Genomic DNA, 26,598 nt, shown 5'->3' with positions numbered 1-26,598 from the left:
ACAGACATGGCTATCACAAAAGGTGCTTCTCGAAATTATATTTGAATGTACCTAAAAATAGGTAAAAGAGCTTAGTAATGTGTTGTTAATCTTTGTAATTCACTAGGAGGCTTTGCCCCAAACTCGTTTTGCTTGCCAACCCCCTCCGATTCCCCCCGCCCCCCGAGTGCGCTAAGCTCCAGCCACTTCGCGTCTCTGCTGCTTGTGTTGTCAAGGAGTGGGGGGGGTCAGCTGAATGCACGCTAAGGAGATGCGGACGGATCAGCTGCTGCTGCCGTGCTGCGTGTTCTGCTTGTCGCGCTGTGTGTCGATCATTTAAAAGCCTGTACAGCAGCTGTCCTTTTATCTCACTGCCTTGTCTCGTGTGACGTTAAAGTGTCTCTCGCAGAACGTCAGAATGTCTTCCGAGAAGATCACATATCGTTTCCTTCCATGCCTTCCAAGATTTTTTTTTATAATAGAGAGATATATATCTGCAATGCTGCTTTTATGATTCACATCTTTGAACATTTAAGCAATTTTGCTGATCACCTGGTTAAAGAAGGTTCATGAAGTAGCGATAATTATGGGGGCAATGGCATATTTAGGTTTGCCATTTATTTTGTGTAATTTCACCCAACTGTTAATCAACTGTTCAATCTTTCTGTGTCCCGTAGAGAATGGTTCTTCCTGCTGTCCCATGAAGTATTAAACCCCATGTACTGCCTCTTTGAGTACGCTGGTAAAAACAACTACTGCCTGCAGATCAACCCGGCCTCTACCATCAACCCGGACCATCTCTCCTATTTTTGCTTCATTGGACGCTTTATTGCCATGGCAAGTGTTCTGTTTTTTTACCACAATGTTTCTTGTAGCTACGAGGGGCGTTCAAAATTAAACAGGAATTTATGAGCTATATTTATTGAATACAATGAAACGACTTACACATTATTTTTCTATGTTGTCTCCTGCCACTGCAATCCACTTGTTCCACTGCTCAGGAAGCTTCTTAATCCCCGAGAGTAGAAGTCTTTTGACTGCATGTTGACCCATTCTTGCACAGCGTCAGTAACCTCCTCATTCGACTTGAATTTCTTCCCTCCTAAAAATTCCTGAAATGGACCGAAGAGATGATAGTCCCCCTCTGAATGACTTGCACCAATCATACACTCTAGACTGAGAGAGAGACAGACGCTCATCCCCAAACTGTTTTTAAGTCTCAAATAAATCTGAGGTGGAATGACTCCTTCATTTGTCAAAAATTGAATAATAATGTGCTGCACAACACTACTGTATCTCCTGCTCTGACATGTTGATTACAACTGACAAGAACGGGGGAAAGAGCATCCAGCACTACTAACCATCCATCCATCCATTTTCCAACCCGCTGAATCCGAACACAGGGTCACGGGGGTCTGCTGGAGCCAATCCCAGCCAACACAGGGCACAAGGCAGGGAACCAATCCTGGGCAGGGTGCCAACCCACCGCAGGCACTACTAACCACAACTTCATATATGATTGTGTTTGTCCAATGAGTCAGGTCTACCTTGCACTATTTATAAGAACAGAGCATGAAAATTCCTGTTTATAATTGAACACCCCTCATATTTTACTGTTTTTAGTGGCATTTGTGTTATAAGCAAATGTGGTTTAAGTGTAGAGCTTCCATTTTGTGGTATTAACCATCTGGTAATTCATAGCAGAGGAGAAGGAGGGAATCATGAATTAGGCAAAAACTTGTATGCCATGGTAAAATCACAATCTGTGTTGATTAAGAAGATCTTTTTAACTCTTTGGAATGAATGGCAAGTGCACTGATACGACTGTCATTTTTAACTCTGTATTTGGTGTAGGTCTATGAACATTGGCTGCTGCCATAATGCTGCTTTTGCTTTCCAGTTATCATACTACATGCAGACACCACCAGAAAACGCACATATTGCTTGTCTGCACTGCGAATGGTTAAGCTTCTTTTTAACATCTTAAGACCTTATCAAATCAGCACAGTCCAATCAGTCTACAACTCGCCCTGACAAAATCAAACCTGTCGTAAATCACAGGGAGCAGCTTGTTGTGAGTGTGAGAGCTGACAACAAATGAATGCTTCGTCAGAAGATAAATGCATATATAATGCAGCTACAAGGAATAAGGAACAGTAGTAATTTGGACCTTACAAGCAGAAGAGAAACATGTCCGTCTGATGTTGCTTGTTATACATACCACAATAGAATGAAAAAAGACAAAAGGGGGTTAAGATGATGGCTGAACTTGCAGTGCCTAATACCTTTGCCATGTTTAAGGTGTGCATTTGGCTACGTTTTTGTCTTCACAATGTCACAGCAAAGAAAACGCTTAATATGACACACATAGTTTGCATGCACTGTTAAGATCAGGTATGCCGGCACACTACAAACAGTCTGAGTGCCCAACTATACCTGACGGGACTACATGGAGGCTGATTTATATTGAATTTTAGATTTACAGATAAGTGTAATTACAAAGAGAGCAGTGAAGCAAGAAAAACTCAGCATAAATTGTTCCTCTTATGCAAGCTCTTATGGATATTCTTTGTCCAAACTTAATCTCCACTGGAGTATTAAAGGAAATTCCTCTGAGCAAAAAATAAATAAATAATAAGCTCAATGCTCATAAATGAGATTGTCGATGTTAACTACTGTGTATCACTGCAAAAAATGAAATCTAAGCAAGTGGAAAAATATTTATTTCATATTTTAAATCTTGTCTTCCTTATTATAAGAATTATTGACTTATCAAAAAATGTGTATTTACGATTACTTAGCTGACTTTAAGGGGTCTTGTCAAGTAAATTTTGCTTACCCCATTGGCAGATTTTTTTGCTAGATAAAAGCAGAACAGCTCCCGTTTTAAATTTTTAGTCGAGTTTTTGCGTGTGCATTTTTTTTGCAGTGTATTGTTCCCATGATTAATTAACAGACAATTTGTATGATTATTTGAGAACAGAATAGTGAATAACAATGGAAATTCCTTTAAAAGCCACAAACTGCTTTGTTCAGTTGCACAAAACGTATATGTGGATACTTCTTAAATGTCACTATTGCTTGTTCATAACGTGAAATCACTGCAATTTAGGATCCTCTCATAAATTGTTTTTCATTATAGGCCCTTTTTCATGGAAAATTTATTGATACTGGGTTTTCCCTTCCATTCTACAAACGAATGTTGAACAAGAAGCATACAATCAAAGATCTTGAGTCTATTGACCCCGAGTTTTACAATTCCCTTATGTGGATCAGGTTTGTGGGCTTTATTTAATAATTTAATATACTGTATACAGTAACCATATATAACATTGATTGCTTTAGTTTGTATTGTAAACTAAAACTGTTTTTATTGACAAATAACTTTAATTTACTTACATGATAACTAATAAAACCAGCTCATACTCTTCAGATATTTATATTTATATATAATTTACACTGGATGTAAAGATTGATAAATGAGGAATATCTGATTTTATTCTTACAGGCCATATATTAATATTACTATTTATATTGTCAGTCATTCACAGCTTAGGAAAAAGTTACTTATTTCTTAACTGTTACAGTTATTATTAATGTACATTTGGCTAACAGGTTTATGCAAGGTGGATATGGTAAGTGATATTTAGGTTCACACCGTCCGTCACGGACTCTAGGGTGTAATGTCCAAAGCCTCAGCCACTACAAAACACTGTCAGCTGACCTACAGTATCTCACAAAAGTGAGTACACCCCTCACATTTTTGTAAATATTTTATTATCTTTTCATGGGACAACACTGAAGATATGACACCTTGATACAATGTGAAGTAGTCCGTGTACAGCTTGTCTAACAGTGTAAATTTGCTGTGCCCTCAAAATAACTCAACACACAGCCATTAATGTCTAAACCGCTGGCAACAAAGGTGAGTACATCCCTAAGTGAAAAATGTCCAAATTGTGCCCAAAGTGTCAATATTTTGTGTGGCCACCATTATTTTCCAGCACTGCCTTAACTCTCTTGGGCATGGAGTTCACACGAGCTTCACAGATTGCCACTGGAATCCTCTTCCACTCCTCCATGACGACATCACGGACCTGGTGGATGTTAGAGACCTTGCGCTCCTCCACCTTCCCCACAGATGCTCAATAGGGTTTAGGTCTGGAGACATGCTTGGCCAGTCCAGCACCTTCACCCTCAGTTTCTTTAGCAAGGCAGTGGTCATCTTGGAGGTGTGTTTGGGGTCGTTATCATGTTGGAATACTGCCCTGTGGCCCAGTTTCCAAAGGGATGTCATAGTACATGTTGGCATTCATGGTTCCCTCAATGAACTGTAGCTCCCCAGTGCCGGCATTACTCATGCAGCCCCAAACCATGACACTCCCATCACCATGCTTGACTGTAGGCAAGACACACTTGTCTTTGTACTCCTCACCTGGTTGCCGCCACACACGCTTGACACCATCTGAACCAAATAAGTTGATCTTGGTCTCATCAGACCACAGCACATGGTTCCACTAATCCATGTCCTTAGTCTGCTTGTCATCAGCAAACTGTTTGCAGGCTTTCTTGTGCATCATCTTTAGAAGAGGCTTCCTTCTGGGACAACAGCCATGCAGACCAATTTGATGCAGTGTGCAGTGGGCGTATGGTCTGAGCACTGACAGGCTGACCTCTGCAGCAATGCTGGCAGCACTCATACGTCTATTTTCAAAAGACAACCTCTGGATATGACGCTGAGCACATGCACTGAACTGCTTTGGTCGACCATGGCGAGGCCTGTTCTCAGTGGAACCTGTTCTGTTAACACTAGAATTACCAGAGCCTACGAAAAACTCGTAGATCCGTCCCACCTTAAATCGCTTCTTAAATCCGTTCGCACCTCTCCACCATCATCTTTTGTCTTCTAAATGTGCAGATAAAGACAAGCTGCAAACACCTGACTATTCCATCCCCCCACCGACTTAGAATGTGCACGAACTTCTCCCAGCTCATGCCTTGATTGATTATCTGGGAGTGAAGTGGAGTTTTAGAGTGGAAATAATAGATTGTTATTTGGAACACACGCATTTCATGTGTGTTCCGTTTTCTAAGTAATCTGTGTAAACACATTTTTAAAACAGAAACGTTTTTCATATTCTAGTAGTAAATGACAAAATGTAGGCATAAACTATATAATGTATGAAGCCTGAAGTCCAAATATCAAAGAAACACTTTCACGAAAGGTACAAATATAACAAAACAAGTGTGCTTTTATTCAAAAATCTAACTGCAGAAAAAAAAGCCACCTTAGTGTGTGTGCGACATTGACACTCATTTACTACAATGGCCCCGTGGCGCAACAGTATCAGTTGCTGACTGAGAATCAAAAGGTCACGGGTTCGATCCTGCACGACTCCCTTTTGAGAAATGAACTGCTCTTATTTTTACTATTTTAGAATAAAAAGATACATTTGATTTCAGTCTGTAACAGCCGGTGTAATTTATGATATTTGTAAAGGTTAGCTTTGTTTTTGTGTTTTTTTTTTTATTCACTTTTCATTCTCTCAGTCGCATTCAGGATCCTTCCCTACCCCATCTGATACTGCTGTTTTCACATAAAGACGCGCTATAGCTCACCCAAGGAGCGCCCTTCCTACGTTTGCGACGTGTACTTGTTTCAGTGTACATACCTCTCTGTGCTATGGTTCCTATTACACCAAACAAGCACCTGTGATTTGCAGCTCTATTCATTATCTCAAAACAAATATATGTGACGTTTTGAAGAAATCATTTTATGATGTGAATAGTACCAATCAGAAAACATCGTCGAAGTAATGCAATATTATTTGAAAACGAACAGCGTCAGATCGGGTGTGAAGTTATACTCGCGCTGTTACTTAGAGTCAGATCAGAAGCTGAATAGCTGAATAAGCTCCTGTTCTGACTCTAAGTAAAAAAGCATGAATTAATCAACAGAAATAACCGCGATCGACATTTTAAACTTAACAATTTACAGTGCATACCAATTTATAAATTTTATGTCCTTTTGAGGCTACAAAGAAAAAAAAAAAAAAACACTTTCTCCCCAGCGAGGAATCAAACTCGGGTCTCTACAGCGCGGCAGGGCTGCCATGCTGTGAGTCAGCAAATCTCAGCGTTACGCCACAGAAGGTGTTGTTATATCTTTGAACCTTTTGTGAAAGTGTTTATTTGATGTTTGGCCATCAGGCTTCACACATTCTATAGTTTATGCCAACATTTTGTAACATTTATTACTAAAATATGAAAAAGTTTCTGTTTTAACAATGTGTTTACACAGATTACTGTAGAAATGGAACACACATGAAATGCGTGTGTTCCAAATAACGATCTATTATTTCCACTCTAAAACTCCAGCACTTCAGTCACTCCCAGATAATCAAACAAGGCATGAGCTGGGAAAACTTAGTGAACGTTCTGCAATGGTGGGGGATGGAATAGCCGGCTTTTTGCTGCTCGTCTGAATCGGCACATTTAGAAGACAAAAGAGAGGTGAGAACGGTTTTAAGGTGGGCCGGATCTACGCGTTATTTTGTAGACTCTGGTAATTCTAGTGTTAAACCGCTGTATGGTCTTGGCCACCGTGCTGCCGCTCAGTTTCTGGGTGTTGGCAATCTTCTTATAGCCTACGCCATCTTTTATGTAGAGCAACAATTCTTTTTTTCAGATCCTCAGAGAGTTCTTTGCCATGAGGTGCCATGTTAAACTTCCAGTGACCAGTATGAGAGAGTGTGAGAGCGAGAACACCAAATTTAACACACTTGAGACCTTGTAACACGAACAAGTCACATGACACAGGGAAGGGAAAATGGCTAATTGGGCATAATTTGGACGTTTTTCACTTAGGGGTGTACTTACTTTTGTTGCCGGCAGTTTAGACATTAATGGCCGGGTGTTGAGTTATTTTGAGGGGACAGCAAATTTACACTGTGATACAAGATGTACACGGATTACTTTACAGTGCATCAAAGTGTCGTATCTTCAGTGTTGTCCCATGAAAAGATATCATAAAATATTTACAAAAATGTCAGGGGTGTACTCACTTTTGTGAGATAATGTATACGGCCTAGTCATCACTGGACTTGACCACAAATGTTCTGATTCAATTCTTCCCCACTTCACTGTATGACCTGGAGGGACACAGCCTGCTAGAATAGAATGCCTTTTATTGTCACTATACACATGTACAATGAGATTAAAAGCAGCTCCTTCAGTGCAGACATGTATGTAGAACATAACAAGTAAATAAACAAATGGTGCAAAAAGTTGCAAAAAAAAAAAAAAAAATGACCCACTGGTTGGAATTATACACCTGCAAGCACTTGGGGTCCCAAGGACTAAGGCTGAGAACCACTGATAGAAAGAATGAATTGCAAATACTGTACACTACCGCCCTTTGAAATGCTCTCCCTCTCGTGCGTGTAATTTCCTGCAGTTTTAATAAGTGGAAATCTTAATTTTCTACCTGCTGCAGTATGGTTCCTAATTCCACATCCACATGTGCTTATGTACTGTGATTTATTAATGTTTTGTTTGTTTTTTTTTTTCCAGAAGTATGTGGTCCTGCGTTATCTTTTATTGATTGTTGTCTATATACTGCATACAGAACTGACAGGGAAGCCTACAAACGCTTTCTGTTGCTCTCTTTAATTTCAGGGACAATGACATTGAGGAATGTGCTTTGGAAATGTTCTTTTCAGTTGATATGGAAATTCTTGGAAAAGTTACTCCACATGATTTGAAACCCGGTGGAGCGAATTTACTTGTAACTGAGGAAAACAAAGAGGAATACATTAGGTGAGATGTTGTCCTTTAACATGTACTCAGTGTTTTGTTTTTTTTTTTTAAATGAAACTTGATATTTATTTTTAGTTAACTGTATGTATTAATATCTGTAGTACCTGTATTAAAATTAATACTAAACACTTAATTTATTGTTAATATTAGTATATTAACAGATTATTCATTCATTCATATTTGACTCTATATCCGTTACTGGTTTAGGTGGACAATAGCCTTAGCATTGAGGCCCATATGTCCCTTTCCCCAGCCACACTTGCCAACTCATACAGTTGGGATGCCAAGGCTTTCCCAGGCCATCTGGAAGTAGTAATGGCCCTCCATCTCGGGAGGAGCCAGTTGAGGTGGTTGGGGCATGTGATACTGCAGGGAGGAGACCCCAGGATAGATACGCCCAAGGCTTACTGGGATATTAAAAGATGAAGTACTTGTAATCGTAAAATTGCTTGTTTTGATACAGTGGAACCTCTAGATACGAGTTTAATTCGTTCCAGCACTGAGCTTGTATAGCGAATTTCTCGTATCTAGAACAAACGTCCCCATTGAAAATAATGGAAATCCAGTTAATCCGTTCCGCATCCCAAATATATTAACATAAAAATCATTTTTCCTAACAAATAACACTGATAAATTATATATACCGTAGTCTACGTTTAATAAATAACACTGGTAAATAATATAACTGATTATTACAAGAATCAAAACAGGTGTCCAAAGTGCAGTAGAGCATTCAATAAATCTTTAAATAAATAATCCTTAAAATAGTTGTGAAGTGGAGGTTTAAAGTACATAAGAATAACAATCCTTTAACACGAGGTTAAAACGTCAACAGGAAGCAGTCTTCAAAAAACAGATGACAATCCCCGGTGCTTCTTCTCTGTTAGCGTCTCACCTGCTTCTCCCATGCGGGCTCTGCAACAGGCGAGACACTTAATGCAGCTGACCTTCTCTACACCGTCCTGCTTCAGCTGTTTGGCTCGCCTGTTCAGCTACACGCGAGCCTGTACTCGCTCGCTCTCTCGCACCGACTTCCTACTGCTGCGGATTCCTGCCTCCTCCTGCAACCTCCGTTCTCTCTCCTCTCCTCTCTTTTCTTTTACTTCTTCTCCCCCTTAACCGGCTCGCGCTTCTCTATATATGCGGGGAAGACATGGCAGCTGCTAGGGTTACCACTTTTAATACAAAAAAATAAGGGACGCATACGTATTGATTCAAAACGGGACGCGCAATTTCATTCTCAAATACTGGACGATTCCGTATTTTAAAGGACGGGTGGCAACCCTGCCCAGCCCATCAGCCACAGGACAAATCATGGATGTGGGCAGTTTCCCACCTGTGTACTTAGGTGAGAAACGCAGACACCGCAGATCGCCCTGTGGCTCGCTACAGCTACCACGCCCCCTCGCTAAACCGCGAGCTATACCCACAGCCTGGCTCGTGGCTCGTTACGTGAGTCAATGCTCGTATTTAGATCTGAATTTTTCGCTCATACTTTCCTCGTATTTTGAATTTCTCGTATACAGAGGTGATCGTATCTCGAGGTTCCACTGTAACAGCAAATATTGCATACTAAGTTTCAACTCAAATGGTATTCAGAAGCTGGTGCACCTGATTTGCTCATTATTTTTGATGAATTTAATGTAGAATACAGCATATCCCACAAAAATCAGATACACAGTAGCGGGGGGATCCCCATTTTAGGAGATAATATTGAAAATTTCATTTTTTATTTATTTTTTTTTTAGGTGAATTGATAAATACTGTATTTTTGTATCAGTTGCTTAATGGTTTCCATTATTAGTACTATTTTGGGTAGTGCTAATGTGAGTAATTATTAAAAAAAATATTTTGAATAACATTACAATAAGTAAGTTAACATGATAAATAACAATAAATAAGTACAAAGAAGTTGCACTTCAGAAAAGGTTTCCCTTGAATAATTAAAGATTAAAATGTAGCTAAGGCTAAATAGCAGAGCTAAATGTGGCTTATTCATCCTTTGTTGAGCAGTGTCTCTTCTTCTTCTTCTTTTTGTTACGAACACATAGGATTTGTGATAAAACAGTAAATTTGAAGATAGATTCTGTTTAAAATGTATGCAGTGTGCTATGAATCTAAGGTTGCACGTTATACAATCTTATTGTGAAACTGCATACCATGTCAAAGTGTCGGTTACGTCACTATCTGAGCATGAAGCTATAATGTAATTGAAACGTCTACAACAAATCAATATAAAGTAAAAAGAAAAAATGTCGACAGCCCTTACTGAAAGTGTGCAGTATGTGGTGCCACTGGCCTTCAGATGTAACATAAAACCGAGGTCCTGACTCTCTGTGGTCATCTGGGCATCCTTTGTAAAAAGTAGGGTGCATCCTGATGTCCAGGTTAAATGGCCCACCAGGGCTTAGTCATTCTGGCCCCTTATTTGTCCCCTTTCTCTTCTTGGCTAACTCTCTCACCACCTAACAGGTAATGTGTGGTGAGTGTACTGGCACACAAATGGCTGCTGTTGTATCACCCAGGTGGATGCTTCACATTGGTGGTGGTGATGGTTGAAGTGGATCACCACTTACTGTGAAAACTGCTTTGGGTAGTGGTAGAAGCACTATATAAATGTAAAGAATTATTATTATTACTTACCGTGTTACTGCTTGCACAGCCAAGATCCTATAATAGTAAAGGCTGGTTTGGAAAATGTGACGCAGTGGTAGTGCTGCTGCTTTGCAGTAAGGAGACTGTGGAAGATTGTGGGTTCGCTTCCCGGTTCCTCCCTGTGTGGATGTCGCTTTGAGTACTGAGAAAAGCGCTATATAAATGTAATGAATTATTATTATTATTATTATTATTATTGTGTATGAAGGGTGTGTGTGCACACTTCAGTCCTCCCTCGTCCAAAAGGCTTTCATGACATTTAGCTGAACAAATCATTTGGCTTGAGATTTTGCCAAATACAGTAAATAGCTTCACCTGTTTATCATTGCAGGAGAAGTGCAAGGAAATCTGGTTATCAACTTGACAGTTATGTAATCATACAGTGCAGAAGATAATATATATAATATAATAGAGATATACTTTATTTAAATAGTCGGTCATTATCCTAACAGAGGGTCATGGGGGTCTGCTGGAGCCAATCCCAGCCAGCACAGGGCACAAAGCAGGGCGCCAGCCCACTGCAGTTATTTAAATAGTGTTTGGTATTAAATTAATTTTACATGGGCTTCTACAAAAATCAAAACTATTACAATTCATAACATTAAATAAGGAAAAAAAATGATAAAAGCTAATTACAGATTAAAAAGAGATTAAAAACAGAAGCCAACCAGGCTTTTTGCCTTATGCCTATTTAGTAACATTATCTGCCTTCTCGCTAATTAAACACAATTTGCTATGTTTGCATATTTAATTATTTTCTCAATATTCTTATAAATGTATACCATATTACCAGTTTTCCACTGACAGACGCTTAATCAGCAAGAGCCAAGAACGGCCATGTGCCCAACCTCTCATTTTGTCACGCATCCTCGACAGATTTCACCCTGCCAGACAGGACATGATTTTAACAGTGAATTGTTTGAGTAATAAAAGTTCCACAGGCAGGATCATCATCACCCCTTTAATGGACTTTTTCCTTGTTTACCCAGGTTAGCCGTTGCCTCCCATGTCTTTTTCCTCCACCCTCCACAGTCTTAGGCATCCTTTGGGATGAAACCCATTCTTATCGTATCATCTGGCATGACCTCTAACCCCATCATCCACCTCTATCTTGGGAGATCACCCAGTCATCATTTGCCTTTTGCTCCACATTCCCAAACCACCTCAGCACATCACCTGTCGTCTCCCCATCAAGCGTTTCTCTTAATTTTTGCCAGACTCCTAAAAAGCTTCCTAATGATTTTTATGACCAACTTTCTGGCCTGGGCTACAAATGTAAGCATTGCTAGCTTTGGCATCATACCATGATCTTACGTAGGCTTCACGGTGACGGAAAGCAATCAGTATTAGTCCCCAAAGTTTAAACTGTTGTAATGATCAATAAGATTTGTTTGTTTCATACATTGATGTTTCATGTTGAAATCACTTTTGTTTCAGCTTAATGTCAGAATGGAGAATCTCTAGAGGAGTTGAAGAACAAACCAAAGCTTTCCTTGATGGCTTTAATGAAGTGGTGCCTCTTCAGTGGCTTCAGTACTTTGATGAGAAAGAGTTAGAGGTAGAGAATCTTTAAATATGTCATTTGGAGTTGAGTAGTCGTATGTCGTCTTTGTGGCATACAGAGTTTAACTGCACTTACAAGTGTTCTATTGCACAGCACTTACAGAAACCACAAAATTATACAGTAAAGAATATTCCCAGCTTTCATCTTTTACAGATGTTTTAAAACTGAATTATTTTTTAAATATTTTTTATTTACCCTTTTTGGTCTTAAATGACGTGCCTCACTGTTGTGGTAGTTTGGCCATACTGTCATACATAACAATGCAATCTGACATCTTTGAGCCATTCAGTAAGCCACGTTGACATTGCTCGAGCAATTTTGCTAAAGAAGAAATCTCTTCATTTCAGGTTATGCTTTGTGGTATGCAAGAAGTTGATCTGCAGGATTGGCAAAGGAATACGATTTATCGTCATTACACAAGAAACAGCAAACAGATTATTTGGTTCTGGCAGGTAAATACAGTATGTTTTTTTTAGAAAGGTCCTTCAGGTTGTCCTAAATATCTGCTTGTGGTGTTTTTTGTAAGTCATTTTGTCTTCCCCTGTAATGGAGAGTGAATCTGGACAGCTGATAGGATGTGTAAGGTCACAGGTATATGAAATTGACAAAAAGAGCATCCAGGCTAACCAAAGGGCCAGTGAAAGGGTGAAAACAAAAATCTCAAAGAGAGCAGAAACCACGTCATGAAGCTTCTTTGGTCAGCCGGTCTTTATTTTGCTGTACAAGAATCAGGGCTGATCCTTAATAGCCGTGGTTCTCAAGTTCAGTCCTGGGTTTGGAGGGGATGGGCTCCACTTCCATTCATTTTTACCTCATTATTTTTTAGAATATTAGAACACTCTAGATGAGAACAGGCCATTCAGCCCAACAAAGCTCGCCGGTCCTCTCCACTTATTTCTTACAAAAAACATCAAGTCGAGTTTTGAAAGTCCCCAATGTCTTACTGTCTACCACACTGCTTGGTCGCTTATTCCAAGTGTGTGTCATTCTTTGAATAAAGAAAAACTTCCTAATGTTTGTGTGAAATTTACCCTTAACAAGTTTCCAACCGTCTCCCTGTGTTCTTGATGAGCTCATTTTAAAATAACTGTCTCAATCCACTGCACTAATTCCCTTCATCAGTTTAAACACTTCAGTCAGGTCTCCTCTTAATCTTCTTTTGTTTAAACTGTAAAGGCTCAGCTCTTTTAATCTTATAACTCATCCCCTGTAGTCCCCATAATCAGCCTAGTTGCTCTTCTCCGGACCTTTTCTAGTGCTGCTATGTCCTTTTTGTAGTCTGGAGACCAAAACTGCACCCAGGACTCCAGATGAGGCCTCACCAGTGTGTTATAAAGCTTGAGCAGAACCTCCTGTGACTTGTACTCCACACATCAAGGCGCTATATAACCTGACAGTCTGTTAGCCTTCTTCATGGCTTCTGAACACTGTTGGGAAGTCGATAGCTTAGAGTCCACTGTGACTCCTAAATCCTTCTCATAAGGTGGACTCTTGATTTTCTGACCGCCCATTTTGTGTTGAAACCTAACATTTTTACTTCCTTATTTAACTGTCCTTTTTATTTCATCTCTTATTTTGCATTTCGAGAAGTGGAATAGTTTTAGATTAACATTTAAAAGCATTGTGAATGTTTGTATTTTTACCATAAACTCTGTCTTAATTGTATTTTTACTGTAAGGTCTGTCTTAATTGTGACAAAATACTGGCAATCAATGACAAGAATAGCAGACACCAAAGCAAGTGCCACTGATTGCTAAAGTGCAGCTACTTTAGTGGAAAATGACAAAAAATAACCTGATAAGTAAAAAGAGCAAAACACTAAGACACAAAAAAATAATTTTCAGTAAAAATGAATTCAGTAAAAATGTAGCATGTCTGATTTGTAATTTTTGGACTGATACAAAAGAAATTGGTTAGGATGCAAACCTGCAGCCATAGGGTTACCTACTGCCTTATGGGGATTTACACAAAAAACTCAAATAATTAAAATTAATAGTACAGATAACAAAGTGTTTATTATACTTGTACCAAAATGAGTGAGGCTTTTGTATAAAGAAGGTACAAAACAATTGGATGCCCTGGTCTTAGGCTACCTGCTTTGTTTTTAAATGAAAACACGGCTGTATGGGGTGAGGCCTAAGAGAAGGGCATCCAAAACAGTAAAACGAGCTCCATCCACAGTAATGGTTTCAGATCGTTTACAACAAAAGTATCTCCGTCCACTTTTAAACTCATGTGACTTAGCCGGTCACCTACTCTGAGCACGTGGACATTGATGGAAACAGGAAGAGGAGTTTTCGAGGTTAAAAATGTTCAGGCATTATGGAGAGAAGTTGAAAATAGAGACTAAAGTCTGGGTTTAAAAAAAAAAAAAGGAAAGTAGTCGTGTGGACCATAGCCTGAATTTAATGCATTTTATTAGTAACATAACCCTAAGCTACATTTTTAGATTTCTTGTTACACCTAGGCTACAAAAAAAACACACAACATAGCATTTTGTCTAAAATGGTGAAAAGGCAAAGAACTAACAAAATGGTAAATAATAAAATAATTGTAAGAAGTGAAATATTCAGCCTTAATTCCAAGATGTTCATTCAAAAGTATTCATATAGAGGAGTGGACTGTCCGGTGACATATATATTGTAATTGTCACATTAACAAGTGATTTCATGCTGACTAGCTGTTTGCCAAAATGAAGTCCTGCCAACAAGAAATATTTGACATCAGAAGAAAGAAACTTTGTACTCACAGTGGGCTACGAAGGATGTGGTGCCACATTTCTGTCTCTGACCTTTAGGGCCTTATTAAGAACAGTGGCATCTTGGACTTTACTAAGGATATAGATCTCTTGGCCAAAAAACCTGGCTTCCTTTGCCAGGAAATTATTGCTATGGTCCCAGGTGGACCTTAAACGGATACAGTTTCATGGCAATAATAGCCGTTAAAATGAAGAAAGAAATGCTGACTGAAAGAGAAATCCGCATATAAACTTAAAATTCAGAATCTAGAAAACTAGCCTACGCCCGCCGAAGCATACGGCGGTGTAATAACAACCCCAAAAAGATGTTGTTGTAGAATGTCTCTAAGTAATTCCTTAAGCTTAATCCAAAAGACTCGTACTACAATATCAGGTCTGTGCTCTGGTCTTTGGGTATCTGACAGTGCATGTAGAATTTCCGGCCAAGCAGGATTACATATGAAAGTGATGAATAAATCAGGCTTTCCGAATTTATGTACTATGGCCATGGCATCCTGATAGTTTTGTTGCATGTATCTTGGACTTCCTGGAAATGTGGACGGTGATATGATCATTTTGCCAACACGTACGTTGTTATTTTCAGCGTTTGCTTGCAGCGCGTCTGATAGTTCCACGCGCAGATCTTGTTGATGTAATCTGAGATAGTTGAGACGCACACCTTCTGTTTTAACATACGCATCTACGACGTACTGTTGGAATAGTTTGCCGCTGGAGTGCAAAATACTAAATGTATTCCTCATTGCTAATCTGTACTTGTAAAATTGGCATTGAATAAGCCTTATTCGCTTGGCGGTTCTTTTATCGGGAACATGTTGTAAATCTTTGTGCCAAGCAATGTCTCCGTAAGGGAATAAAAGTGAGTAAACCATAGGATCGCAATTCATATTGAGTGTGAAAATCTGTTTACAGGAGTTGCCTATGGGATAGATGGAAATGTCCCTTTCGGCAGGCGTTTTGCCATCTTCTCCGTCGAAAATCACTGAAACATCGGTGTGACATGTCGGGGCATTGTATCGTCGTAAATCCTGCCTAGGGTCTTCCTTGAATGCTGTTGGATTGGATTGAGCGATTTCATGCATGTTGTTTGTATGATTTAGCGAAGCGGTTGACGGTTCTGAGCATGGAATCTAGCTGGAGAAGTACATTTTCGCTCCATGCAGAGTTTGCTTTATTTTGTAAGTGTATTTCAGTAGCTTGCGCTGTGTCAAAAACATACAACTGTCCATATCCTGGAGAGGTAGAAGTGTTAACGTATAGTGGAGAGATTTGGTGATAAATTTGCCCGTGTATTTTAAAACAGTATGGTCCGTGGCCAGGAGGTTGAGTTACCTGTGTACCCATGGAAGCAAACGCTAGAGAAGAGTTGTATTCTCAAATGTGTTCACGATAATTTTTAGCTTCTGATGTTTGCTGTGTAAGAAGCTGTTGTAAAGACACAGGTGGCTCCTGCAAAGGTGGTAAAGCTACTTTACCGTTGTGGCAGCACCTCCAGTACTTGTTGGATGGATTACGCTCAGCAGGCCAGTATAGTGCATGGCCGTGTTTGAACTGCTGGTCTGGAGTCCCAATGCAGCGTGGGGAAGGGTTTGGAGGAGGACGAATAGGAATCAAGAAATGCCGTGTGGGCGGGACCGGTTTTGAAGTGGAAGCAGGACGAACCTGAAGAGAAATATATATAAGAGATGTTTACAAGGGAGAATGGTTCAAAATCCACCCATTGTGTTCTCCCGCATTATTAAATTTAAAAAGCAGAGGTTACCTCGCTGATGATAATAATTTTGCAGTTTGCATAACACAAGCACATTTTGCAGTTCATTCTTTTTGACAAGTAGCAGTGATTCTGAAGCATTCTCTGTCTTAACATAGTTGTAATCCTACAGCATTTAACAAGGGCAAAACTGTGAAACCGACTTTTCACTGCCGGCAAGTTAATATACCATAAAGCCGCTGACATTTTCAATGTTATAAATGGGTGTACATCTCTTAACTCTTCTACAATCCCAACTCAGAAAATGGTGGAATGGTATGGAAAACACAGTGTGATTAGCAAATGATAATAAATGATCTTTGACCTGAAAACAATCTAATAGCACATTGTTTGATATCTTAACTAATGAATGTTTTTTTGTTTTTGCAAAAATAAACACTTACTTTGAATTTCATACTTGCAATATATTTTAATAAAGTTTGGATTATAAAACATGTATTACTAAATAATGTTGCCTTTCCTTCTCACACACTTAAACGTTTAGGTACTGAAGACCCTAATTTCCGGAGTGTTTCAGGTGTCTTTGGCCCATTCTTCTTGCAAACAAGTCGTAAGGTGTACAAAAGCATGGGGTCTTCACTATTGCATTTTACATTCTCAACTGGGGACAAGTCAGGACTGCAGGCAAACCAGCTGAGGCCCCACACCCTCTTCCTATGGTGCCATGGCTTTATAATGCGTGAAGAATGTGGTTTTGCATTGTCTTGCTAAATTAGGCATGGGCGTCCATGACAGTGATGTCGTCTTGAAGGCAGCATATGTTGCTCCAAAGTCTGTATGTAGTTTTTTGCGTTAATGGTGCCTTCACAGAAGCGTGAGTTACCCTCAGTCAGAGCAGGGGCACAACCCCATACCATCACAGACCCCAGCCTCTGGACTTGTAGCTGGTAACAGTGTGGATGGTTCTTTTCTTTTTTTGGTCCAGAGGACACAACGTGCATGTCTTCCAAACAAAGCCATGAAATGTTGATATGTCTGACCACAATACACTCCAGTCCATCCCCAATGCCTCTAAGCCTGATTGATGAATGGCAGTTGTTGATGCAGTGTTACCTGAGGGATCAAAGATCACAGGCGGGTCAGCTTAGGCTTGCACCCTTGCCCCCTTATGCACCGAAATTTCTTAAGATTCCTTTTAATTATATTATGCATTGTTGAGGGCAAAATACCCAAATCCCTTCCATTCTGTCTTTGAGAAACATTGTTTTTAAACTTTTGAATTGTTTTCTCAAGTCTATGTGGGAAAATTGGCAATTCTCGGCCTACCTTTTACTCTTTTAAGGACTGTGCCTTTCCTGGATGCCGGTTTTATACCAAAGCAGGATTACAATCACCTGTTGAATGTCGTCTACTTCTACACACATCGATGCTTTCTTTTTAAGTTATTGTTGGCCCTAAAATACCCCAACTTTGTTGGAATGTGTAACAGGCCCTCAATGGACAGATACTTATCCATCCATTATCCAACCCGCTATATCCTAACTACAGGGTCACGGGGGGGGGGGTTCGCTGGAGCCAATCCTAGTCAACAAGCAAGGCAGGAAGCAAACCCCGGGCAGGACACCAGCCCACCGCAGGCCACTAGGGACAATTTAGGATCGCCAGTCCACCTAACCTGCATGCCTCTGGACTGTGGGAGGAAACCGGAGCACCCAAAGGAAACCATGGAGGGAGGACCCGGGAAGCGAACCGGGTCTCCTAACTGCGAGGCAGCAGCGCTACCCACCGTGCCGCCCACGGGATACTTATGAAAAAACGAAATTGACCAGACTAAACATGAAATATCTTGTCTTTATACCGTTTGATTTTTATTTATTTTACTTTGATTTGATATACTTTGTTAATCCCTGAGGGGAAATTGTCTTTTTTGCATGGTCTTTGCAGATCAGAGTGCACGGTCAGCCATTCTAGATACAAGTGTAAATCCTTAATAATAGATCCAGATTAGATGAGAAGTCAAAGTGAATTTGTAAATTGCTGTTTTGTTTTTTTGCCATTTTCCATACTGTCCAGACTTTTCTGACTGGGGTGGTAGTAGATTTCAACAGATTGTCAATTAACTTTTTCAAGGTGGGCATTGACAAAAGTCACCAGCAAGGGCTAAAACTGTTTCTAAACATCGAAAAAAGTCATTTGTAGTGAATTGTTTGGTTTCGTCTGATAGATGGCAGCAAAGACAACTAAATAATGTGAGGCCTGCAGATTTCGAGTCCATCCTCCAAATACCAACCATCACTCTTGTTTGCTACCTATGCTAACCACATATGAAAACAAGAAATTCAAGCCAGTCTGTGTTCAGTAATTTGTAGCCATTGTGTTTTAGAATATTCATACATTTTCAGACATTTGTTAGTTTTATGTTTTACATAGTTAGAGTAATAAAATTTTTTTAGAAACACAAGCTTTTATTAAGAGAGAAAAAATTGGTGTATCACCACTGCTGGACCCACTGTTTGAACCAACAATTAATTTCTTGTAGAGCTCAGAATCGTACAAGGAATTAGGTTTACGTTTAGGTTTATTTGTCATATATAGGTTAACACAGGGTCAACATACAATGAAATGTGTATGACGAGAAAAACAAGTCACTCAGCCTAAATCCAATAAAGCTAAAAAAAATAAAAAAATGACAAGTTAAAAATAGACAAGCCATATAAAATAAAATGTGTACGTTTTAAAAGAAGTTATAGAGCAATATGAGTTGAATGAGCAGCAAGTACAAATGACAGTTATTGCACAGATAATGTTTTCTAAGTACAGATGCGTATCCCATAAAGTGCAGATGCAAGTTCCAGTCAGTATTCCGAGTGTGTGCAGGTACAGTTTGTGTGTGAATAGTGCAATGTAGATGTAATGTAAGTGTATGTAAGTGTTCAGGTGTTGCTGTTGAGGCGTCGAATGGCCTGGTGGTAAAAACTGTTCTTAAGTCTTGTAGTCCGAGCAGCCAGACTCCTGTATCGTCTGCCAGACAGTGGGTAACAAGAACAGCTGGCGTGCTGGATGGCTGTGGTCCTTTATGATGCTGTTTGTCTTACTCAAGCACCGATGAAGGTAAATGTCTTCAATGGCAGGGAGACTCTTGCCCGTGATGTGTTCTTCTGCCTTCACCACTCTCTGTAGTGATTTCTGGCTGCTGGCAGAGCAGCTCCCATACCAGACGGTAATGCAGCCCGTCAGCAGACTCTCGACCACACTCCTGTAACAGTTTGAGGAGATGTTGGCTTTCATGCCAAACTTTCTCAGCCTCCTCGGGAAGTAGAGCTGCTGGCGAGCTTTCTTAACCACAGTGTGTACAGTGGTGTGAAAAACTATTTGCCCCCTTCCTGATTTCTTATTCTTTTGCATGTTTGTCACACAAAATGTTTCTGATCATCAAACACATTTAACCATTAGTCAAATATAACACAAGTAAACAGAAAATGCAGTTTGTAAATGGTGGTTTTTATTATTTAGGGAGAAAAAAAAATCCAAACCTACATGGCCCTGTGTGAAAAAGTAATTGCCCCCTGAACCTAATAACTGGTTGGGCCACCCTTAGCAGCAATAACTGCAATCAAGCGTTTGCGATAACTTGCAATGAGTCTTTTACAGCGCTCTGGAGGAATTTTGGCCCACTCATCTTTGCAAAATTGTTGTAATTCAGCTTTATTTGAGGGTTTTCTAGCATGAACCGCCTTTTTAAGGTCATGCCATAGCATCTCAATTGGATTCAGGTCAGGACTTTGACTAGGCCACTCCAAAGTCTTCATTTTGTTTTTCTTCAGCCATTCAGAGGTGGATTTGCTGGTGTGTTTTGGGTCATTGTCCTGTTGCAGCACCCAAGATCGCTTCAGCTTGAGTTGACGAACAGATGGCCGGACATTCTCCTTCAGGATTTTTTGGTAGACAGTAGAATTCATGGTTCCATCTATCACAGCAAGCCTTCCAGGTCCTGAAGCAGCAAAACAACCCCAGACCATCACACTACCACCACCATATTTTACTGTTGGTATGATGTTCTTTTTCTGAAATGCTGTGTTCCTTTTACGCCAGATGTAACGGGACATTTGCCTTCCAAAAAGTTCAACTTTTGACTCATCAGTCCACAAGGTATTTTCCCAAAAGTCTTGGCAATCATTGAGATGTTTCTTAGCAAAATTGAGACGAGCCCTAATGTTCTTTTTGCTTAACAGTGGTTTGCGTCTTGGAAATCTGCCATGCAGGCCGTTTTTGCCCAGTCTCTTTCTTATGGTGGAGTTGTGAACACTGACCTTAATTGAGGCAAGTGAGGCCTGCAGTTCTTTAGACGTTGTCCTGGGGTCTTTTGTGACCTCTCGGATGAGTCGTCTCTGCGCTCTTGGGGTAATTTTGGTCGGCCGGCCACTCCTGGGAAGGTTCACCACTGTTCCATGTTTTTGCCATTTGTGGATAATGGCTCTCACTGTGGTTCGCTGGAGTCCCAAAGCTTTAGAAATGGCTTTATAACCTTTACCAGACTGATAGATCTCAATTACTTCTGTTCTCATTTGTTCCTGAATTTCTTTGGATCTTGGCATGATGTCTAGCTTTTGAGGTGCTTTTGGTCTACTTCTCTGTGTCAGGCAGCTCCTATTTAAGTGATTTCTTGATTGAAACAGGTGTGGCAGTAATCAGGCCTGGGGGTGGCTACGGAAATTGAACTCAGGTGTGATACACCACAGTTAGGTTATTTTTTAACAAGGGGGCAATTACTTTTTCACACAGGGCCATGTAGGTTTGGATTTTTTTTCTCCCTAAATAATAAAAACCATCATTTAAAAACTGCATTTTGTGTTTACTTGTGTTATATTTGACTAATGGTTAAATGTGTTTGATGATCAGAAACATTTTGTGTGACAAACATGCAAAAGAATAAGAAATCAGGAAGGGGGCAAATAGTTTTTCACACCACTGTATGTGAAGGGTCCACGAGAGATCCTTGGTGATGTTTACTCCGAGGAACTTGAAGCTGTTAACCCTTTCAACTTCTATGCCGCTGATGTAGATGGCCTGGTGTTCTCTGCCATCTCCTTGGTTTTGCTGACATTAAAAGACAAGTTGTTATCCAGGCACCAATTACTCAGTGCCAGCACCTCCTCTCTGTAGGCCGCCTCATCGTTGTCAGTGATAAGGCCTATGATGGTTGTGTCGTCTGCAAACTTGATGGTGGTGTTTGTGCCGTGTTTTGCAACACAGTCGTGGGTGAACAAGGAATACAAGAGGGGGCTAAGCACACAGCCCTGCGGCGCTCCTGTGTTTAAAATGAGTGATAAGGATGTGTGTTTGCCGACTCTCACTACCTGGGGCCTGTTTGTGAGGAAAGAGAAAATCCATCTGCAGATGGTCGTCCCCAATGGGCTTTAACAGGTCCTGTTATTTGACACCCCAACCTCCCACCCTTGACTTTCACTAAGAAAGCAATAAAAAACTCCTAAAAATGGAAGAAATCTTGGGAAAGGCAATTCAGAGACAGACCTCATTCTAGGTAGGTTGGCCATGCAGTTGTTATCGAGAAATGGGATGAATACAACACATAAAACCGAACACAAGTAACGCTCATCACAGGACTCAATGGCCAATCTATCACGGCCACCGCAGAAATACAACAACATTGATTTCTCGAGCACATTTTCATACAAACAGTGTAGCTCAAACTGCTTTACAAGACAACACAACAGTACAAACGACTTTGTTCTTTCATGGCACTTCTCATCAGGTGACCACGCGACCACTCTCCAAACAAGTGTACTTTCATTGACTTTGCTTTTATTCCTCCTTTGTCTTATGTCTACATTTCATTTTTTGTTTTATTTCATTTTAACAGTTTGTTAAAGAGATGGACAACGAAGTTCGTCTCCGACTAATGCAATTTGTAACGGGTACCTGTCGATTACCACTTGGTGGCTTTGCTGAGCTTATGGGTATGTATTGACAACTACTGTAAATACATTTGTTTTATTTATGTTCATACAATTAATGCTTTTACATTAAGAGATCTGATAAAAATTGTCTCAGTATTTCTGTATGTGAGCTTTATCAGGTTAAGCAGCTTGTTCAGGGCTTTCCAGAGACTTAGTGGTAGAAGCTGACCCGGCTTCATCTTGTTTCACAGTCCTGCAGAGCACATCTTTAAACGCTTCAGGCAGAGATGTTAACTCTAAACTGATACAGAGGACTTGAAGATTTTTATTTAGTGCAGCATATCGATATAAATGCAACTGTCTGCACTGACCCAGTTTTTTGTATCTATCTGTTTTGTCTAACAAGAGTAATATATATATATTGCTCTACTTTCCCCTTTTGTATTATTAATATGTAGCCTTAGAATGCATAATCTCACAGATTTACCACTGTTTATAAGGTACTATTATATATAACTTATCCCCACCTTCCCTTCTATATCTATAACCTCGGGCAATTAGATGTAGTAAAAAGACAAGCAGAACTTAAGTTACAGTTTAAATAATGTATTATTGATAATATTCATAAATAATAACAAAATGCAAAGTATATTTGAATATTGGCAACCATACAACCTGATTAAATGGTGATATGTAGTTCAGGCGGCACACAGACTTGTAGTTACTTAAATGTCTCTAGTTAAGGCATCATTGGTGCTCAGCTTTCAGACACATGTCTGTTCAAAATGGCTGCTGAGCTGTGCTCTTCATTGTGTTGTATTCATCATCACAGGTTAGCAAGAGATGCTTCTTTCAGATGATGGTTAGTAAGAGAGAGAGTGTGAGCTTAAACAAGTAAATATATAGATGTTCTGTCCAACCCCTACAGCCAATAGGGCGTCGTAGTACTTAAAGGCCTCTGAGACAAGCCAATTCCAAACAGCCATACCTCAGTCCAATGGGGAAATAGAACATCTTAACACCTGCCACCTTCAAGACCATATGTCTTTAAGTCTTTCTTGCGGGGGTAGAAATGAATTAAGCAAAGAAACACTAACCGAACCGGTTTAAGGCACATCTTCCCCCAAATCCTGTCATAAAATTCAAAGAGGCTCAGTCGTAAAAGGGGGGGCAAACACGAATGCATCTCACCAAAGTAACACTAAATTACATTGCTTTGCCTAAAAATCAAAGACATACAAAATATTCATCAACTTATATATAAAATCTCACATCACAACACTATCCTTATACACAACAGTTTTAATAGGTAGGTAAATGCCAATGAGATACTACATGCGCTAGTTGTAGTCACCCAAAGGTGCCATTTAGCCAAACTTAAATGTGGTATGTGAGGCAATAACAAGTAAGAAGGAAACTTGATTATATTACGTGAGAGTTTTACTGGGTTGGTAAGTAAGTATGCCCGGTACCTCCGTATCAATCAGATGCTAGCTTACTACTGCTTGGCGTGCATTACGTACATTGTATCTTGCTTCATCGTATATATTCATGTAGGGTGAGCACCGTACAAGAAAATGCATTATATATTACATGTACTGCAGTGAAGCCAGCATGGAAATCTTCAAATGCATTAAACCAAGTTGGCTGTTGCTGGCAATGAGCACAGCTCACCTCAGTTAGTAATAAGCAGTAATCACACCACAGCAATAAATTCTGGAAGAAGCCATGGTTTTTACAAAGTAAAATCTCCACTACTTTGGGTCCACATCCCCTGCCCTGTGCAGTTGTTTAGAATTCCCTGGTGCCTCTGCAATATTTAACTCTACAATCAGCACGCTTTATGCATGCTGCTGGCTTGACTAGTTTCTCGGTAGGTGCCAGCACTTGTCTGAGTTCTGCAGACTCCTTTTGGATGTTTTGATTGCCATAGACCATCATGCAAGCGATTAGTTTTTTGTCCAAAAATTCCTGATCTTTGATCGCATATTACACCCTACTACGTGCTCAGCTGTTTTTCGTCACATTGACCGTGGATCTCTTCTGTTTCCGACAGAAGTAACTGGTCACTTTAAACCCACAACTATTCCTGGTAAATATTGTTCCCTCTTGTCTTCTTAAAGATGTCTTTGAAGTGATAGGGCCTAGCGTTCTGGACATCACATTTTAGAATTTACAGATTTCTCAAACTAGAGACCCATCTCCCAGTTGCCTTTTGTTTCTAAAATTCTGGAAAAGGTTGTCTTTCTACAATTGCAGACCTTTTTTTTAATGAAAATGATATTCTTGAAGTATTTCAGTCTGGTTTGAAGGCTCACCACAGCACAGAGTTAGCACTTTTAAGGGTGTTTATTAGTGGGTGACTCTGGGGATCCTGCTGTCTTGTTGCTTTTAGATCTAACTGCAGTATCAGTTATCACCCATCTTGAGCAGTGCTTTGGAATGGTTCAGGTCATACCTAACAGGCTCTTCCTTGGCTCCTGTTATCTGTGGGGTCCTTCAAGGATCTATCCTTGGGCCTGTTCTTTTTTTCATTGTACCTGTTGCCCTTAGGATCCATTTTTAAAAACATGATTCTCTTCATTGCTATGCGATGATACACAAATTCTCTTAAACCCTTAATAATAATAATAATAATGGCGGAGTGGTGGCTCTGAGGCTAGGGATCTGCACTTGCAATCGGCTGGTTGCCAGTTCAAATCCCGTAAATGCCAAAAAAGGGACTTTGCTCTGTTGGGCCCTTGAGCAAGGCCCTCAACCTGCAATTGCTGACTGCTTTGAGTAGTGAGAAAAGCGCTATAGAAATGCAAATAATTATTATTGGAATATATGAAAGACATTAAAATATGGATGTCACTAAATTTTCTTAGTCTAAATGACTAAAAAACAGATTGTGTGTTTTGAACCTTCTGATCTTTCTTGTACCTCCTGCAAGTTCCTTTGACAGCCTACTGTAAACCCTTCACAAAAAATCTTGGCGTGATTTTTGATAGCGCCCTCAAATTCGACAAACAAGTTAGCTCCATTGTTAAAGCCTGTTTCTATCAGCTCAGCGTATTAACTAAAGTCAAGCCTTTTCTTTCTGCAGATGATTTTTAAAAACTAATTCATGCTTTTGCCTCTTCTGGACTTGACTATTGCAACTCACTATATAATGGAGTTAACCAGTCGTCCCTTGTTCATCTTCAAATAATCCAGGATGGCCAGGCGTCTTAACAGGCACGTGGAAACAGAATCACATCACACCGATTTTAACTTCTCTTCGCTGCCTTCCTGTTCGTTCACTACAGCATGGAGTTTAAAATTGTATTGTGTGTCCCTGAATGGTTTAGCTCTCCCTCTTATCTTACTGACCACTTACACAACTTATTCTCTCTTGAAATCACATTCTGTCGTTGCTGGTCGTCATGCGGTCTAGATGTAGCAGTAGCTGCCCCTAAGCTTTGGAGCAGTCTACCCGTTTATATCAGCCCAATAAAGCTCACTAGTCCTATCCACTTAATTCTTCTAAAATAACATCAAGTTGAGTTTTGAAAGTCCTTCAGTCTGCCACACTACTTGGTCACTTATTCCATGTGTCTGCACTTCTCTGTGGGAAGAAAAACGTATGTAATGTTTGTGCAAAATCTCCCCATAATGAGTTTCCAGCTGTGTCCCCGTGTTGTTGATGAAGTCGCAGTCTTGACCCACCGGAATAATTCCCTTCATAATTTTAAACAATTATGTCTCCTCTTAATCTCCTTTTACTTAAACTGTAAAGGCTCAGCTCTTTTAATCTTCCCTCATAGCTCATCCCCTGTAGCCCTGACTCAGCCTAGTTGCTCTTTTCTGGACCATCTCTTGTGCTGTTATGTTCTTTTTGTAGCCTGAAGACCAAAACTGCGCCCAGTACTCCAGATGAGGCCTCACCAGTGTGTTATAAAGCTTGAGGAGGACCTCCTGTGACTTGTACTCCACACATCAAGGCGCTATATAACCTGACATTCTTTCTTGAAGGCTTACGAACACTCCCTGGAGGTTGATAGCATCGAGTCCTCTACGACTCCTAAATCCTTCTCATGAAGGGTACTTTCAATTTTCAGACCTCCCTTTGTGTGGTTAAACCTCACATTTTTACTTCCTATATGTAATACTTTGCATTTACAGACATGATATCTGCCCAAGCTTGTACTTTGCCCAAGTCCCTCTGTACTAATTC

The 26,598-nt window shown here is 40.0% G+C and overlaps 1 protein-coding gene across 1 annotated transcript in view; it reads left to right on the top strand.

Annotated features, from left to right (window-relative positions):
- The window catches only part of LOC114653195 (NEDD4-like E3 ubiquitin-protein ligase WWP1), a 283,227-nt gene that overhangs the window by 244,021 nt on the left and 12,608 nt on the right, over positions 1-26,598 (top strand). The window contains exons 17-22 of the mRNA XM_028803376.2: positions 657-816; positions 3,122-3,255; positions 7,657-7,797; positions 11,890-12,010; positions 12,364-12,468; positions 22,364-22,460. Coding sequence (XP_028659209.1) covers positions 657-816; positions 3,122-3,255; positions 7,657-7,797; positions 11,890-12,010; positions 12,364-12,468; positions 22,364-22,460 — 758 coding nt within the window. The remainder of the gene's footprint in view (positions 1-656; positions 817-3,121; positions 3,256-7,656; positions 7,798-11,889; positions 12,011-12,363; positions 12,469-22,363; positions 22,461-26,598) is intronic.

Source organism: Erpetoichthys calabaricus, chromosome 6 (genome assembly GCF_900747795.2).
Source record: "Erpetoichthys calabaricus chromosome 6, fErpCal1.3, whole genome shotgun sequence".
Taxonomy (NCBI): Eukaryota; Metazoa; Chordata; class Cladistia; order Polypteriformes; family Polypteridae; genus Erpetoichthys; species Erpetoichthys calabaricus.
This window is presented reverse-complemented; position numbering and strand designations above follow the sequence as displayed.